This window comes from Podarcis tiliguerta (genome assembly GCF_965153285.1).
Source record: "Podarcis tiliguerta genome assembly, chromosome: 1".
NCBI classification, from domain to species: domain Eukaryota; kingdom Metazoa; phylum Chordata; class Lepidosauria; order Squamata; family Lacertidae; genus Podarcis; species Podarcis tiliguerta.
The window spans coordinates 64,968,095-64,984,503 of record NC_139534.1 but is presented as its reverse complement, the minus strand read 5'-3'; the positions used below and the strand labels follow the sequence as shown (position 1 = coordinate 64,984,503).

The 16,409-nt window shown below is 38.7% G+C and overlaps 1 protein-coding gene across 9 annotated transcripts in view; it reads right to left on the bottom strand.

The window, feature by feature from the left end:
• ABCC8 (ATP binding cassette subfamily C member 8) overlaps window positions 1-16,409 on the bottom strand; it is a 64,310-nt gene that overhangs the window by 10,827 nt on the left and 37,074 nt on the right. For all 9 annotated transcript variants that reach the window (XM_083455288.1, XM_083455283.1, XM_083455285.1 and 6 more), the window contains 11 exons: window positions 16,117-16,201; window positions 14,695-14,775; window positions 14,124-14,261; window positions 12,619-12,744; window positions 10,045-10,144; window positions 8,625-8,869; window positions 7,075-7,241; window positions 4,690-4,759; window positions 3,085-3,242; window positions 2,648-2,740; window positions 68-170 (listed from right to left, as the gene is read on the bottom strand). In XM_083455288.1, coding sequence (XP_083311414.1) covers window positions 68-170; window positions 2,648-2,740; window positions 3,085-3,242; window positions 4,690-4,759; window positions 7,075-7,241; window positions 8,625-8,869; window positions 10,045-10,144; window positions 12,619-12,744; window positions 14,124-14,261; window positions 14,695-14,775; window positions 16,117-16,201 — 1,366 coding nt within the window. The remainder of the gene's footprint in view (window positions 1-67; window positions 171-2,647; window positions 2,741-3,084; window positions 3,243-4,689; window positions 4,760-7,074; window positions 7,242-8,624; window positions 8,870-10,044; window positions 10,145-12,618; window positions 12,745-14,123; window positions 14,262-14,694; window positions 14,776-16,116; window positions 16,202-16,409) is intronic.

Here is a 16,409-nt window from a genome sequence, read left to right as displayed (position 1 = left end):
AATTCCCATGATAAAGCAAACCATCTATTGCCATTGATATAAACTTAATGACAGACAATGTACTTGCCATCCGAACTTCCAGCCAACGATTGGCAGCTGTAAGGAAAAGGGAAGCGATGTTGTTGGAATCTGTATATTCAAGAAGCTTCTGTTTAAATCGGGATTCATACCTTTATAAAAGAGAAATGAGAGACACCCAGATGTTAGTGTGAATGTCCATTCATAATAGCAAGGTATATTTTATGGCTTGCATATGCAAAATAAGGGATTCTTTTGAAAGGAATTGTGGAACTAGCAGTGGATCTTATATGAATAAATATAAGTAATAACGGCCTTTTCATTTATAGTCATGCCAGCAATTAGAAGGAGGATTAGAACAGGGAATTCAAAGAACAACAAAATTTTAAGACTGTGTGTTGAAAGTTTTCAAAATATTGTCAGTAGTTCAAAAGATTACACTTGTGACAGTGAGTTCATTAATTTAAATTCTAATTCTCTGCTACTGAACTATTACACAGATATAAGCAAATAGGTGCTATATTTACATATGGTGAATAATTTAGATAAAGTAGAGCAGCAATAATATATAGACATAGTGGTTTATAAAAATATAGTTTATGAAGATTTATTTGCCATTATATAATCATTTTCCCCCTTGCCTATTTTGATCAAATTGAAAATACCTGCCATGAGGGTCAAGAAGAACAAGGATTTGCTATCTAGCTCTTTAATTTAGTTCTGTTTCAGAGCTAATTTTAGAAACTCAAGATCTGAATACTTTGCTGAGAGATTAGAATCCAAATGTCACTTCTGCTGCATGTAAGGCAGCTGAAACGAAGTGCCTAAATATAGCACATGAAATAGCTTGACAATAAATAAAACACAGGAGCTGGTAAATGCTCGTTTCTGTCTGGGTCAGAGGTATATCAATTATTTTGAATTCAATTTGCCTGCCTAAATTCTGAGCTTGTGCTGCCAGGCAGCAATTTCAAGGTGTCAGCTTGTCTTCTATAGACAATATTAAAGGAAGTTTTGTTCATGCTAATGGTTACAATGTCCTGTACAAGGACATTTTTATTTTCTCAACTGGAGAAAGTTGGAATATATATATATCACAAGTTATGAGTTAAATACATAATGGAACATGGTTTACTTAATTTTCCCAGTGGTATAGAATGCCAATTAGCAGGAACTGATTCTAGAAGCCTAACTAATATATGATAATCATAGTAATTAAAATATAAATAGAACTAATTTTGCTGCTTATGGTCTACCCAGCCTCTCTAACTTAAAATAGCTAGCAGGCTATGATGGCACAGTGCAAGTCAACACAAATACTGTAAGATGGTGTCCTTGTGCAAATTGAAACAAATGGAAACGTACTGCTTCATGTCTAATTTGGCTCTTTCCCATTTTATGCCTACTTGTTGCTATAGCATTGGGGCACCAAGGCTTGCAGATGGGAGAAGAGGAAACACATTCCACAACCAGTGATCTTGACGTGCTAATTGGGACTGCTTTTCCTAAGCCAGGATGGGGAACCTTTTTCAGCCTGAAGGTGACATGCTATCATGGTCAACCTATGGAGGTCACATGACAGCCATGGGCAGACAATGGGCAGAGCAATCTACAGTGGAACTATCTGTACGCAGAGCATTGGATGTGACTCTTGGGATAGTAGGCTGCATTGGAGCCATGCGAATGTCAGTGGTTTCTGTCTGCCCACAAACACCTCTCTCCAGTCTCTATCCAGGCATGCAAGAGGCATTGTCATACTTCAAGGACACATTCAAGCAAAAATAGAGCAGAGTGGTGAGGAGTGTTGCCTGGGAAGTGTCCCAAGGGCTAAACAGAGAGGCTTGTCTGAGGGTTTCCACCCCAGACCTAAACTTTATAATTTCCAAAAAAATGCTGCGATGAGCAGTGTTTGTGCAATTCACTGACACAGACAGTTTGTGCCATTTAGTTTTGGCACTGAAAAGGACAGAGGTGGCAGGAGTTGCTTAGGGAAGAGTCTGCACAACTTCCCCAACCCTTATTCCAAACTAGAGCCATGTGGCACACAGCTCCCCCTGCTCATATTCTCCATCAATTCTTTTTGTGCCAAGATATGGGAACAAGACTGCTGAGCATAGGACAGGGCAAAGCACTGTCCATTGTGACTTGCAGCAGCTCTCCAGGCAGAGAGAGGTTTTTCCCATCCCCTGCTACTTTATGGTTTCTACCTGCAGATACCAGTGCTGCAGCTGGGACCTATTACGTACAAAGCAGGTGCTCCGCCATTGCGCCATGGTCGCTGCACCAGGGGAATAGTGTGGAATGATGTGATGGGCATACTTGAAGTTCGGGTTTAGATGTGCAATGGATTAATATATGCTCACCCATGTTGAAGGTGCCCTTAAAGGTACTAGAGGAAGACTACACTCGGGCACTTAAATATATTACCCATTTCTATAATGTACCTTTTAAGCACTATGGTAATATAAATAGTGACACTATTATTTAGAGTCTTATGGGGCTTGTTGTGGTTATCTATAGTTACCAAATTCTTCATACATAAATAGAGTGAGGCAGTTTATTCAGTATATAACTACAAAATTCCTTGCAGTTTTGGAAAACCCTTACAACTTAAAAATAAAACAAATACCTGAATGCTCGTATAGTTGTTAGACCTTCCACAGTCTCTGAAAAATGAGAAAGTAATGGGAGCTGGGTACTGTCATCCAATTGCTGCAGATCCCTGAAAACAATGTTTTATTTTTAAAAAGCAGTCAGTTTCCCCCCCAATAAGAAATTAAGCTTTATTTAATGGGTATTTTATTGTTAATGCAACTGTTAAAATGCAGAAGTCTAACCAGGAAACAAACTGGGAGTCTAAGCCTAAAATGGTACCTGTTCTAAAGAGTAAAAATAAGGCAGGAGCTACCAGGAAAAGCAAGATGATAATCATTAATTCAGACATGGGCTAGATGTGCCATCTTTTCCATTTGTACTTCTACATAGACTCATATATACATAAATACATATACCTACATATAAACAAGCCATTTTTCATACACTGTGACATACTTGTGAATTGCTTACCTTGATGCTACTCTAAAGTATTTCTGGATGAAATAGCATATGACAGCAAGAGGAACCAGAGCTATGAGAAACACAGGTGTAACATACGAAATCACAGCAAGAGCAGATAAACAGAGCAGGGTAGAACGGCTCAAGCACTCCAGGGTGGCGGGAATGTGCTAAGGAAATAAACACACAGAATAAATCAATAAATATTAAGTGCAATGAAAATAAATCAATGCTACCATGAAATCAACAGTTCCTTTTGCTCTTTCTTCCTTCTTTCAAAACAAGGCCATGTATGGTGCTGAATAATTAATTTTAGATTTGTGTTTGATACTTGGTTTTTAAAAATTCAATAAATATTTAATAATTATAATAATTATAATATTCAGTAAAAAGACTGTAGGATTTTGGTGAGACTTTGTATAGCTTCATTGCTCAGGCAGAAACTAGTCTGCATGAATTTTTAAACAATTAATAGCACAATTAATAGCACAGGACTGGGTTGCCAATTGGGAATCTCCTGAAAGCCTATTAGGAAATTCAAAAATTGAACGTCATTCTTATTTCAATATGAATAAGCCATTAATTATTGCTGTGTCTACATTCAGTATTCCTGGGTTGAACAAAGTTAGGGCTGCCACTGAAGCCTGTTACTTCTAAATTTGTGATAAACTGCTTAAGAGAAATATTGGGAAGTTATTCCTACAGTGAAATATGATCATAAACATGTTGCAGTTTCTGAGTTAAATTTGCATGAGGGCAATGGTACTTAGTGTGGTGAATAGAGTCATGCATATGGGAAAGCAAGTCCTGCAGAAGTTCGAGGCACAGTTCAGTATAAAGCAAGTAAGCAACATATTGTCTGGATTCAGATGTAATATGAAATAATGTAATATGAAACCTGCCAGATAACCATGCTTTGTTTTTTTTTTTTTTTTTTTTTTGCGGGGGGAACAAACCAGGGACTGGAAATGCGGTTTGAAATTAGAATAAACTGGAATTCGCATATTATTATATCTGAAATAACAGACAACTGACAGGCCACAGTTAGGGCCATTGTGGCTGCTTCACCATGAATGCAGGAGTGATTTTTGAAGCGGAGTCCTGAGCAGATGGGAAACAAAAGCAGGGCTTGTCTGCTGGACACCTGGAAGCTCATGCTACAGTGTGGGTTCTTAGTTTAGCACAAACCATGGTTTTGTGTTCCCTCTGAAGCCAGTCATTGTCAAGCTAACGGAAATGGGCTGATGCAAAAAAAAAAAAAAAAAAAAGACAGCCACAGTTTTAGCCAAGGTACTTTGATGTAGCTCTTCAGACCCTGAAGGTATGATAGGCTTTTTATTTATTTTTAGTATCAAATTATATTATATTGTAATGAGATGTTCTCCTTTTTTATTTATTCTAAAGGATTTCCTCATGGAAATTTATATTAGTTACATAAAACGTTCTGACAGCATTGCTACAATGTATAAAATACTTCAATATCATTCCATAGCAACATTATTCATATTGTTCAACTATAGTCCAAATATAGTTTGCATTTAGATTATATTTTGCACTGAATGTGACTGGAAGAAATCAGAATTTACTTTTAGTGACTATTTTGTTTAGTGTGCCTACCTGGTCAATAGTGTTACAATCGGCTGAAAATCTGTTCAAGATACTTCCCAGGGGTGTTGTTTCAAAAAACCTGTAATAGGCAATTGAGACCACCAAGTTTGACATTGAAAGAAATTTAAAAACTGATTTAATGTCTATTTCAGTTATTTCTGGATTATGAACAATACCGAACTCCACATAACTCTGTTCAACACTGGGGAATGAGAGAATTTTGTGTTATCAAATAAACTTTATATAATTCCTGATAATTAAACTACTATCAAATATATACACATATTATAGAAGTATGAATCACTCATCAGATTCAATTCATTGCACAAATTGAATGATACAATTAAACTGAGAGTTTTCTGTTCAAAGATACAAAGAATTGCATACAAGTAACAAATTATTTGGAGGTCAAATGAATAGCAAAAAGTGGAAAAGTGTAAGCTTAGCGTGATATTAATGTTTTATTAAATGATAAGGTATGATGGTTCTAAGACTCCATCCACAAATTCAGAAGAAAGCACATGGGAGGATTATATGACTTCAGATTGCAGGTGGGAAATTGCACGTCTGAATTCTCCCTTCATCTAAAAATACAGCATGTTGGGGAGAAGGCATAATAGTCTAGAATGGGAGCATTTCATTTACTTTCCACATTTTATGCTACATCCCGTCAAATCAGTTATCTCTTCATTAAGTATAAACAGGAACACAAAATATTAAATATACTAAACAAAGAAAAAATTGCCTCTTCCTCATTATTCACGCTCTGTTCCCTTACAATTAGAAATCAAAACCCTAATCAGGCCTCTAGTGATTTCTGTGATGCAATTCCCTCTTTGAGGTCTGTAAAAAGGCACCGTATTCCATGAGGATGGTAAAGATGAATTTGACGGGAAATTCGTCATTGACTTGTTAACATAACATAAATGATGGCCAAACATTTATTGGGTTTGGAAAGAAAGGAAATGTTATTTACTCATCTAAACAAGAATATATTCTGATATTAACTGTATATCTGCGTATCTGTTCAGTAAAAATCCCTTTTAATATGTTGTTTGAGATATAAAAGGTCTCAGGAGTTTAAAACCAATCCCAAATAAACTCGCAGTAATCAAACAGCCATGGTACGCTCTATTTTTCTGAACTGAAGAGTGAAACATTAGACTACTCTTCAAAGTAGAATAGATTTAAAGGAACGGAATACCACAGTGTCCATTGGGAGACTGTTGAGAGGGTCAATGGGAAGATTGTTGCAGCAGGAATAAGTAATGGACTCAGTGGGACTTTAGATGCTACTACACATTAGCATCTAAAGAGGGAGTAAGATCATTAACCCTTGGATCTAATGTTAGGTTCCAGAGTTAATGCTCTTACTCCCTCTTTAGATGCTAATGTGTATTACTTCAAATCTTGTTATGGTGCCCCCCCTCCCTAAAGATGGTAAGATGGGGTAGACAGTGTGGTGGCCTCTAGTTGTTGCTGGACTACAATTCTCATCACCCCTGACAATTGGAGTGCATCACATTGGCTATCTCTGTGGAAATATCTATCACTTCATTTATTTCAAAATGCATTAGCCTAGCCCTACTTAGTTTTGGAGCTCACTCTGTTGAGGGCACTTGTATGTCAAAGCCCCACCCTGAGAGCATGAACCACTGACTGGACATAGATTGGACAAGACAACTATGGCAAATTATAATTGTTAGAGGGACATCTCTTACAATACACCTAGAGCTCTCTCCTCCTAACAATTATATGAATAGCATGTGTAGGGGACTGGAGTGACTGATCTTTTTTTAGCATTTTGCTTCCTTCCAGTGCCATAATTTTATGATACTATGATAGGACAGTAATACATTTGTGCAGTGTAATATGTAGTTGGATTGAGATAAAGGTAAAGGTAAAGGGACCCCTGACCATTAGGTCCAGTCGTGACCGACTCTGGGGTTGCGGTGCTCATCTCGCTTTCTTGGCCGCTTCTGGCAAACCAGAGCAGCGCACGGAAACGCCATTTACCTTCCCGCCGGAGCGGTACCTATTTATCTACTTGCATGGGGATATATTATTATTATTATTATTGAGTGATTGTTGTGGGACTGGATGAAGATGTACTGATCTTTAGGGTTATGAACTATGGATTAGGATAGGATTATGGTATATTGGATTAAACTGGAAATAATGGATGGGAACTCTGGGTTAGAATAGGATGCTGAGAAGGCCATTCATATGGTCTATCAAGGTTTTTGTTTGCTTAGTAAAAGCCTTTTGGACAAGAAACTCTAGGCTACTGCAGTTCGCCCTTGGGATCTTTGGGTGCACCAAAAACAAAACAAACAACAATTATTAATCACTGTTATCACAACATTATCTTTGAATTTCATGATAGTAGAATACCTCATTGGGGCCAAAATAATTTTATTCAGCAGAAAACAATGTAGTTTCTTGGCAACTCTTAAACCAGTCCATTCTACTGCTATTGATGTTACAAGACATAATATAATTCCAAGGCAACAGAGAATGCTGAATATTCTTGTATAAGGAGAATGATTAAACTTGGATTCCTAAAAGAGAGGACAGAGAAGAAAAATGGTGAAACAAAAAACACAAAACTTGTCAGAATTGCAGGATTAATAACTGTAGGGTATTTTCCCATTTACCTGTCTACATAGCTACGGTACTTACTTCAGTCTCTCTTGATATTTATGAAAATAAAGCATTCAGCACTTAGACTTTAGGTTTGCTAAGATACAGATATATAATTTGGCAATGCTTGAAATTAAACATTTAAAATACAATGACTATAGCAGAAATGGGCTAGTATGCACATCTAGTTGTTACTTATCCTCAACCACTGTGCAGAAGAGCAGACTATGTCAGTCCATCAATGGAATGGACTTCTGCTTCTGCAAGGAGACAGCCTTTTCTTCTCCTCTCCACTGCTGTCTGCTATGCCCCCACAAGTCTCCTCTGGAGCACTGGGGATCTTTTAGAGCAGATTGGGGGCACAGTGGGGAGAAGGAGGATGAGGAGGTTCAATTGCACAAGTAGAAGTCTGCTTGTGCAGAGTTTGGCTATCACCCTAAGAGTTTAAATAAAATAGATTGCTTACTTATAAAACACAAATTGCCAGAAATGATTCAATCTCATTTTTTTATTAATTAATGCCAGCATCACATCTGACTCACATGAACAATTAATCCCTCCTTGAAACAAGTAACTTAATTATGTTGATCTTCTTTGAATCGATTCTGTCTTTTTTATTAATACAGAGTTTCCATGCCATTGCAATTTACATAAGATATAATTCTTTAGTTGAGAATAATGGTTGTACAGGAAAATGAAAGAGTTTTAGAAAATATAATTGTAATGGTTGCTTCAATTCTTAACTCTTCTGATGAGTTAATTATGATTAATAGTGATGTAGGGCTGCAGGAGGGGAACTCACATCATGAGGTCATGCCATGAAAGAATTTCAATAGATGTTTACAGAAAATTGTGAGTACAAACACTGAGATACCATGTTTGGTGGCAGCCCTATATATCCACATTCCGTGTTCAAAATACTTGTGCTATCTTGTTCGCATGACAAAATATGTGCTTTTATAGATACATAATGCAATCCTAAAATGTCACTCAGAAGGAAATCCCATTGAATTCAATGGGATTTACTCCCTAGTAAAATGGTTGAAGACTGCATTGCAACAGTACTGCAAATGCATAAAATACTTCTTTTTAAACAATTTGCAGTAGCTAGAATGCTACATCCCAGAAAGCAAAACAAAACATAGTAATACTCTCTATTCATGCTATTTTCAAGGACCACTTGAAATTTAAACAACTTCAGAGAGCATATGACTTTTGTATAGTATATACCTGAGTAGAAAACTAGGAAGATATTACTTTGCATCAAGAGATCGGTGTTGGGATCTTAGAAGGCACCATACCTCACAAACAGAGCAGTTCTCTGTGGGTCCCACCTTGAAAGCAATAGCATCATATGTCCACTGGGCCAGCCAGAAGTCAATGGACACCATAACAGAATGCTTTAGGAGTTGTGAAAGAACCAGCAAAGGCAAGAGGAGGAATCCTGCTGAGCTAAGGTATTTCCCACATGCTCGCCAAGGCATCTTTGCTCTTTGGTGAAGGACAGAAGATAGATTGTCGTCATCATCACTTTCTGGAATTTCATCTGTAAAGGAATATTGTACTGTAAAATAACCTTTCTCCCCCTCATCTTTATGTAGTGCTAACAATACGTTAAGTCCTGGAAAAACAGGACTAGCTTTTCTTGCCCATAGACCACAAGTAGCTAACTTGCGGCCTTCAGGAAGTTGCTAGAATAATTCCCATCAGCCACAACCAGCATGGTCAATGCTCCACAGGGGCAGCATGTCTCATTTCTCCACTTGAGGCAAAATGGGAAGTACTACCTTGCCATCATCGTCTGCCCTGCTGCTGCCGGAGCAGCAGCACTGGCTAATGGCTGACCTAGCCCTGATGCTCAAGGGTAATGTAGTCCAACAGCATATAGAGGGCTAAACTTCTTCCAGAGGTGATCTAACATGTTTAATCTTTGCATTTTTATTCACAACAAGGCCCACGTTCAAGGGGGCTTACTAGCAAGCAAGTAGGTAACAGATTGCAGTTTTCTTCCAGTTTGTCCATTTTGCTCTATGCATGGTAGGTGGGATGAGTAGACACATGAACTGAAAACCTCAAAATATTATGTAGATATTTTCAGGTGTTTTGTGCGTATATTCCAATGTATACAAAAGAGAATGTAAATGCAAACAGACTAAAGCACTGATACAAATCTAAAGAGAGGATATTTTAGCGCATCTACACTGATTCCAGTGGCTCCTTCTTTCAAGAATAAACCACTTTTACATAATGTGGTGGCTTAAGAATTCTATGACAGAAAATAAAAGCTCTACAAAAAAATAAGTAAAATAGTAGGTCTGTTGACTAGCCATTCATTATTCTCACATTACTCTCACTTTTAAAGAGTGTTTAAATTATTTAACAGATCTTCAGAATTTTCTCGGGACACCATGATTTATAGATGCATGGAGTAATCCAATCTTAGCAGTCCACAAAAAAAGTGACCCTTGTATTACTTCTGAAGTCTTTCACAATGAAATAAATACCTACATGTGCATGAATGTTCAATTATGGCTCTAACGTGCAGTTAAAATTAGTTCTGCTGAAACAAGAATCTCCTATTAAACTTGTGCTAGCAAACAAAGAATACCTTTGACTTGTACATCAGCAGTTAAAAAAATACTTTATTGGCGTTGTGAACTACTGTCAAGGACAGAATGACAAAAATTATTCAGAAAAGTCCTGTTTGGAATACAACTTCACCTTCATCCTCTTCTTCATCTTGGAGAAGAGTTTCTCGAGAATTCTTTGTCCTTTGGAGGTTTGTCCTGTCTAACACAGCTTTTCGTTCGATTAAGGTCTCCTAAAAGCAGGAGAAACAAGTGACACTGAGTGTGCAGGTTTTTTGTTTTTAAAGGTTTTGTTTCCAAACAATTATATTTTCAAATCAATCTGCTGTTAGAAATGAAGCGAGTGAAATGCATTTAACTGTCATGAATTAGGAATCCCTTAGGCGTATATACACACACCAGGCTCTCAAGATAGCCAATGCCATCTATCACTTGAGGGTGAAGCAGACATAATGGCAGCTCAGCCATTAACTAAGATTAAGAGATCAGGATATGCATTTCAACACCAGGGTTCGTAGCATCACAGCTAAGTTCAACAACAATCAGATTATACCTAGCTATGGCCAAGAGGGTGAGCATAATTCACAAATGAGAGATAATGTACTGAGTAGGAAAGAGAGAGTTCTAGCTAATAGGGATAGTTACTTCAGGCAACTGATTAATTAAAAAAATAATCAACTACAAAGGCCTGTTGGCACCACACCTCTGATCGTCCTGCTTCTATTCAGTATTCACATTTTAAACATCTTTCCCAATATGTAAACATAATACGGGACACTGCAGAGCAAACCCCCATTGTGCTAGTGTGCTTTTATGGATGGGACAGAGGTGTCCTGAAAGGGTGTTATCTCAAAAGGGTGGTGTCCTGGCAGCAGTCCACATAATACTTTGAAATGGGGTATTGCAGGGGAGGGGAGGGGCTGCCCAGGACCCACTGATTCCCAAGCTGGTTCCACTGCATTACATGATGGCATCAGGCTCATTTTGGGCTCAATTCTTTTGCCACTCCCAGGTTTTTGCAGCAATTTCCCTCCTGCTGCCTTCCACCTTGCCTGGTGTCAGCTGCAGGGCTGAGGTCCTACCACTCTGTTAAGCTCTAGTCCAAGGCCATGGTTTGGATTGCATCCTAAGTCAACCAATTTCTTCTTCTTCGTATGTTATGACCTTACTTTTATTTACTATGGTCAAATTCCAGTTTTCTTATGCAAGAACATCTCTTTGGGAAGATTGAGTCAAACGTGGTTTCAGATACAGACCATACAGAAGAATAACACCTCCCTTGCCAAACTGAGTGATGAAGTATCATTGTATAATTCCTGATATGTGACACTAGAGGTGGTTAGGAACAGGAAAGGCAGCCCTCTTCCACATTCTGGTGGCCTCTGCTGCTGCAGACAGGTGAGCATGGGGACTTCATCTCTGCAGAGGCCCCTGTTGCACCTGCAGGTGAATGAGAAGCTATCTCTGGGTATGTTCAGATTACCGCTTGTTGTTGTTGTTGTTGTTGTTGTTGTTTAGTCATTTAGTTGTGTCCGACTCTTCATGACCCCATGGACGAGAGCACGCCAGGCACTCCTGTCTTCCACTGCCTCCCACAGTTTGGTCAAACTCATGTTCATAGCTTTGATAACACTGTCCAACCATCTCGTCCTCTGTTGTCCCCTTCTCCTTGTGCCCTCAATCTTTCCCAACATCGGGGTCTTTTCCAAGGAGTCTTCTCTTCTCATGAGGTGGCCAAAGTATTGGAGCCTCAGCTTCAGGTTCTGTCCTTCCAGTGAGCACTCAGGGCTGATTTCCTTCAGAATGGAGAGGTTTGATCTTCTTGCAGTCCATGGGACTCTCAAGAGTCTCCTCCAGCACCATAATTCAAAAGCATCAATTCTTCGGCGATCAGCCTTCTTTATGGTCCAGCTCTCACTCTCATACATCACTACTGGGAAAACCATGGCTTTAATTATACGAACCTTTGTTGGCAAGGTGATTACCGCTTACTTGATACCAAGTGTCCTCCCATTACTAGTTTCTGAGGCTGCATGCACATGATGCTGCCACAATCCATATCAATCCTGTAGTTTCTTGACAAAAACTGCTGCTTGATGTGTTTTTTCTCAAACTAGCTTCAATCTGACTAGAAAACTAGATGTAGAGTAAGTCATCTCACATATGCAGGTCAGCACATTATGTGCAGATGGCAGCTTAATGAATAGGAGGGGCTTTTTGGGGGGTGCTGTGTTCTGGAGATGCACACCAAAAAGATCACACACACCAGGGGAATGCATTCCCAACCTTTCTCTGATGTGAACAACACTGTGCAACTGTGGCTTGAAACACAGCAGGGGAAAATTACTAATGTGAACTTAGCTTCTGTCTGGCAGTGTTTCTGCTGGTGGTAGCTGGTGTATGGCTTCAAAACAGGCAAGGCTAGTGATGGATCTATTTGATTCAAAGCTAGTCCATTTGTCGGAGAAGGTTCCGATCTGGACCCTTCTGCACCCCCAGCCTGGAGCTGGCACAGGAAGGAAGACAAAACAACTGCCCCATCTCTAACTGCCATCCCGGTTGGCACAAATGGGATGGATCCCCCACTTTGTTCTTCCCTGCTGGATTCTGGACTGTCCTGCTATTCATTTGAATTTCATTTATCATTCCATATTTTTGAACTACAAATGCTTCAGGTAATGTAAACCTAAAGAAAAACAAAACTGGCCTTCTCCAGATCTTGGTCCTGTCGATTCATGAGTGTTTTCCAGTGTTCAAAGAGCTCGGATTCTGATTTCTGAATATCTTTGAGAGTGCCTTCTCTTTGAATGGTACCATCTTTCATTGCAATAATCTGAAACAATTTAAGATACAGCTTGTCAACAAAGTCTGTTCTTTAAAAACAAAAACAAAAAACCACACATTGAAAGCTGCTTTAATTAGTATACATGTTTTTTAACTCGTATTTAATTCCTGCTAAGTTTCTTTCTTTTTTTGATTATATATTTATTTTACTTGCTTAAAGGAGGGCTTGTTCTCCCTCATCCAAAGATAGTTTTAAACTTCACATAACTTGTGAATGACAAGCAGAATGAAGCTATGTGTTAAATTTTTTTATTCTAATAGGTGAACTTGTTTTGAGTGTGCAATGCCACTCTTTTTTTAAGAAAGTCTATCGTGGTGCTTTAAAAGGAGCTGTCTTTCAAATTGTGCTTAGTTCCTTTCTTTTGGGTCTACTTACATACTTAATCTTTTGGCATTTTTATGGACGAACCTAAATGCCACTGACAATGGTCCATTTTATCTTTGTCATAAGGTACATACAATATTATTGGGTAAAACCTCAGCGCCTAGGACTTGCCAATCGTATGGTCGGCGGTTCGAATCCCTGCGGCGGGGTGAGCTCCCATCATTCGGTCCCAGCTCCTGCCCCCTAGCAGTTCGAAAGCACTCTTAAGTGCAAGTAGATAAATAGGTACCACTCTGGCAGGAAGGTAAATGGCATTTCCGTGTGCTGCGCGGGTGCTGGCTCGCCAGAGCAGCTTCGTCACGCTGGCCACGTGACCCGGAAGTGTCTCCGGACAGCGCTAGCCCCCGGCCTCTTAAGCGAGATGGGCGCACAACCCCAGAGTCGGACACGACTGGCCTGTACGGGCAGGGGTACCTTTACCTTTACCTTTATATACAATATTACCTAAAAATTATCTATGACACCTGCAAGCACACCAAGAAGCTGCTTGCTTGAACACCCTGGAAGTAAATGAAATGTCTAAATCACAAGCAATATAGGGAGATAGAATCCATTCCCAAGTTCTGCTCCCATATTTAATGGCCATTGGACTTCAACTCCCCACCAGTTCCAGCAAGCATGATGAATGGAGAGGAATGATTGCAATGATTCAGTGAATGATTCAGCAACCTCTGGAGGGCCACAGGTTCCCCACTCCTGAAGTAAAGTGTGAATTGGTTCCAGGACTTGCTGTTACATTACCTATGATGGGGTTGCCAAGGGCTATGGCAGTGCAAAGTCACAAAATATAAATATTTAACCAGGGCTGTAAAGATGTTAGGACAGCACCCAAGCAGATGGATAATAAAATACCCATTTCATTGAAGTCAGTTTTGTTTAAGAGTGCTTATATTTTGTTGAACCAGGCATGCAAACATATACAAGCAGGTTGTGAATATTAGCAAATCACTTTTTTCTTCTATATTCAAAGAAAGCTTCATCACCCAATCAGCATGGGGCAGATATTGTAGTTTGTGGGTAACCAGAACAACAGTCCTCTTGTCATTTCTTAGCATATTCAGGATTCCTTCTTGCATGAGGTGGTCACTCAAGTGAATATCCAGTGCAGAAAAAGGATCATCCTAACCAAGACAAAATATATACTTAGATATTTCCTCAGTAATGGTGCACTGTTACTTTTGCAGGAGAAGTAGCTTTTGTTTTGTCATATTTTTTATGACCTTCCAGGAAAGGTGGAACCTTCCATATGAATCCTACTATATGAATGAAAACAAAACTTTATAGATGTGCAATAAAATAATGTAAAATAAATTCACAAGAATTCCTTTTTTTCAAAATTGTTCATAGCTTCTGAGCAAAAAGATGCTAAAACCTAGCCCCTCAACCATTCTGGAATACTTATAATGGTCTCATTTCCATGGTGTCATATCACTGTATCTTGAATATTAATTAATATAATATTAGCATTGTGCAGGTGGATGGCTATATGAGGGCAGTACAACAGAATTTTGCAAGCCTCAGTTTAGAGAGTGGATTTAGTTATGGCCAACTTACCAGGAATACAACATTTGTGTGTTGGTAGAGAGCTCTTGCCACACTGATCCGCTGGCGTTGACCTCCAGAAAGATTAATGCCCTGGAATAAAAGACAAAACAATTCAGTTTGAAAGGCTATATAATCAGTTCTGAAGCATCATAGCTCAAATTTTGCTTTAATAAATCTTCATATGGGAGTGACTTTGAAAAAAGATAGACAGAAATACCAAATGCTGTTAAACAAGGCAGCCAGTACTGTATCTTCATTCTCATTCTTCAAAATACTTACCCTATTGTTAACAATTTACAAATTACTTTTAAAATACAAGTGTTTCATCAATGACTTTCACTACAGCTCCTGAAGTCAATATGAGGAACTATGTCTGCAACAGTTTAGGGAACTTTTAGGGAACTCTCCAGATGTTGCTGAACTCCCATAATTCTTGACCATTGACCATGCTGGCTGGGGTTGATAGGAGCTGGAGTCAAACACCATATCAGTCACAAGTGCCCCATCCCTAGTCTGTGCTACAATGACTTGACTAAGACACTTAAAGCAGGGGTGGGAATTCTATTGCACTCCATATATTGCAGGGGCACAACTCCCATTATCCCTGACAATTGGTCATGCTAGATGGAGGGTCACAGGTTTCTCATCCCATGAGATATGGATCTGTCTCATGTGTGAAAATCCAACACTTTATCCCATTGGATTTTGACAATGTTATCTCTGAAAACATACACTGCTACAAGATGAAACCTTGTTTGTGCAGCTCATTTGCAATGCTTTATATTCTTCCTGTCTTATTATCCTTGGTGTTTCTAAGACTTTTCCCCCCCCAAATCTTGTATGTTGCACCTTAGCTATTCTTAGTTTTCTTGTGTTCTGTGTCAGCTTCCCTTCTGCTTCTATCTCATCCTTCAACTAGATGCCTGGATCTCATGTAGGAGATCCAGCAAACCAATAACATCTGCTTTGTCTTTGATTATCAGAACACCCAATAAGTTTTACCCCAATTCAACTTTGTCCCCAACTGAAATCCTGTTACTTTCTCATATAAAAGCAGCAGCTACCATTTATTTCTATACATAGCCTGTCATATTAAGGAAAATCTTGCTAGTTCCTACTTAAATTGGAATGTTGAAAAATATCATTCACTAATACATGCTAGATTACTAAAATTCTTATTTTATTCAGTAAATATACACCTCAAATACAATATTTCAGTGAGATCAGGAGTGGTGACTGCAGATTGGAAAACCCCCCACTTTGTTAGATGAAACTTTAACATTGTTTCAGACATGTAAAGCTTTCAAACCAATAATATCAATTTGCTTTACAAATTGGTTTTGCCAAGTAACAGTTAGAATTTCAAGAACACATGACAAGTTTGGGTGCTTAATTAAAAAACAAACAAACATATTGCATATGGTCACTAACCCTTTCTCCAACTTGTGTTTGGTCTCCATGAGGAAGTATGTCAATATCAGGCTGAAGAGAGCAAGCATCAATTACTGCTTTGTACCTGTGGAAACAGAACTGGTAATTGTCAATTCACCTAGAGACTGCCTCACAAGCACATTTTACCTGCTTTTAAGAGCAAAATTAATCAGCTGGAGAAGTCACACGCTGGAAAATGCATGTTTGCTAAGCACTAATTGTTCTAATGGGAACTCTGTTCCAGGCAAATAAATGCCATTTTAGCTAATAATGCACTATACTACAGGTAGTCC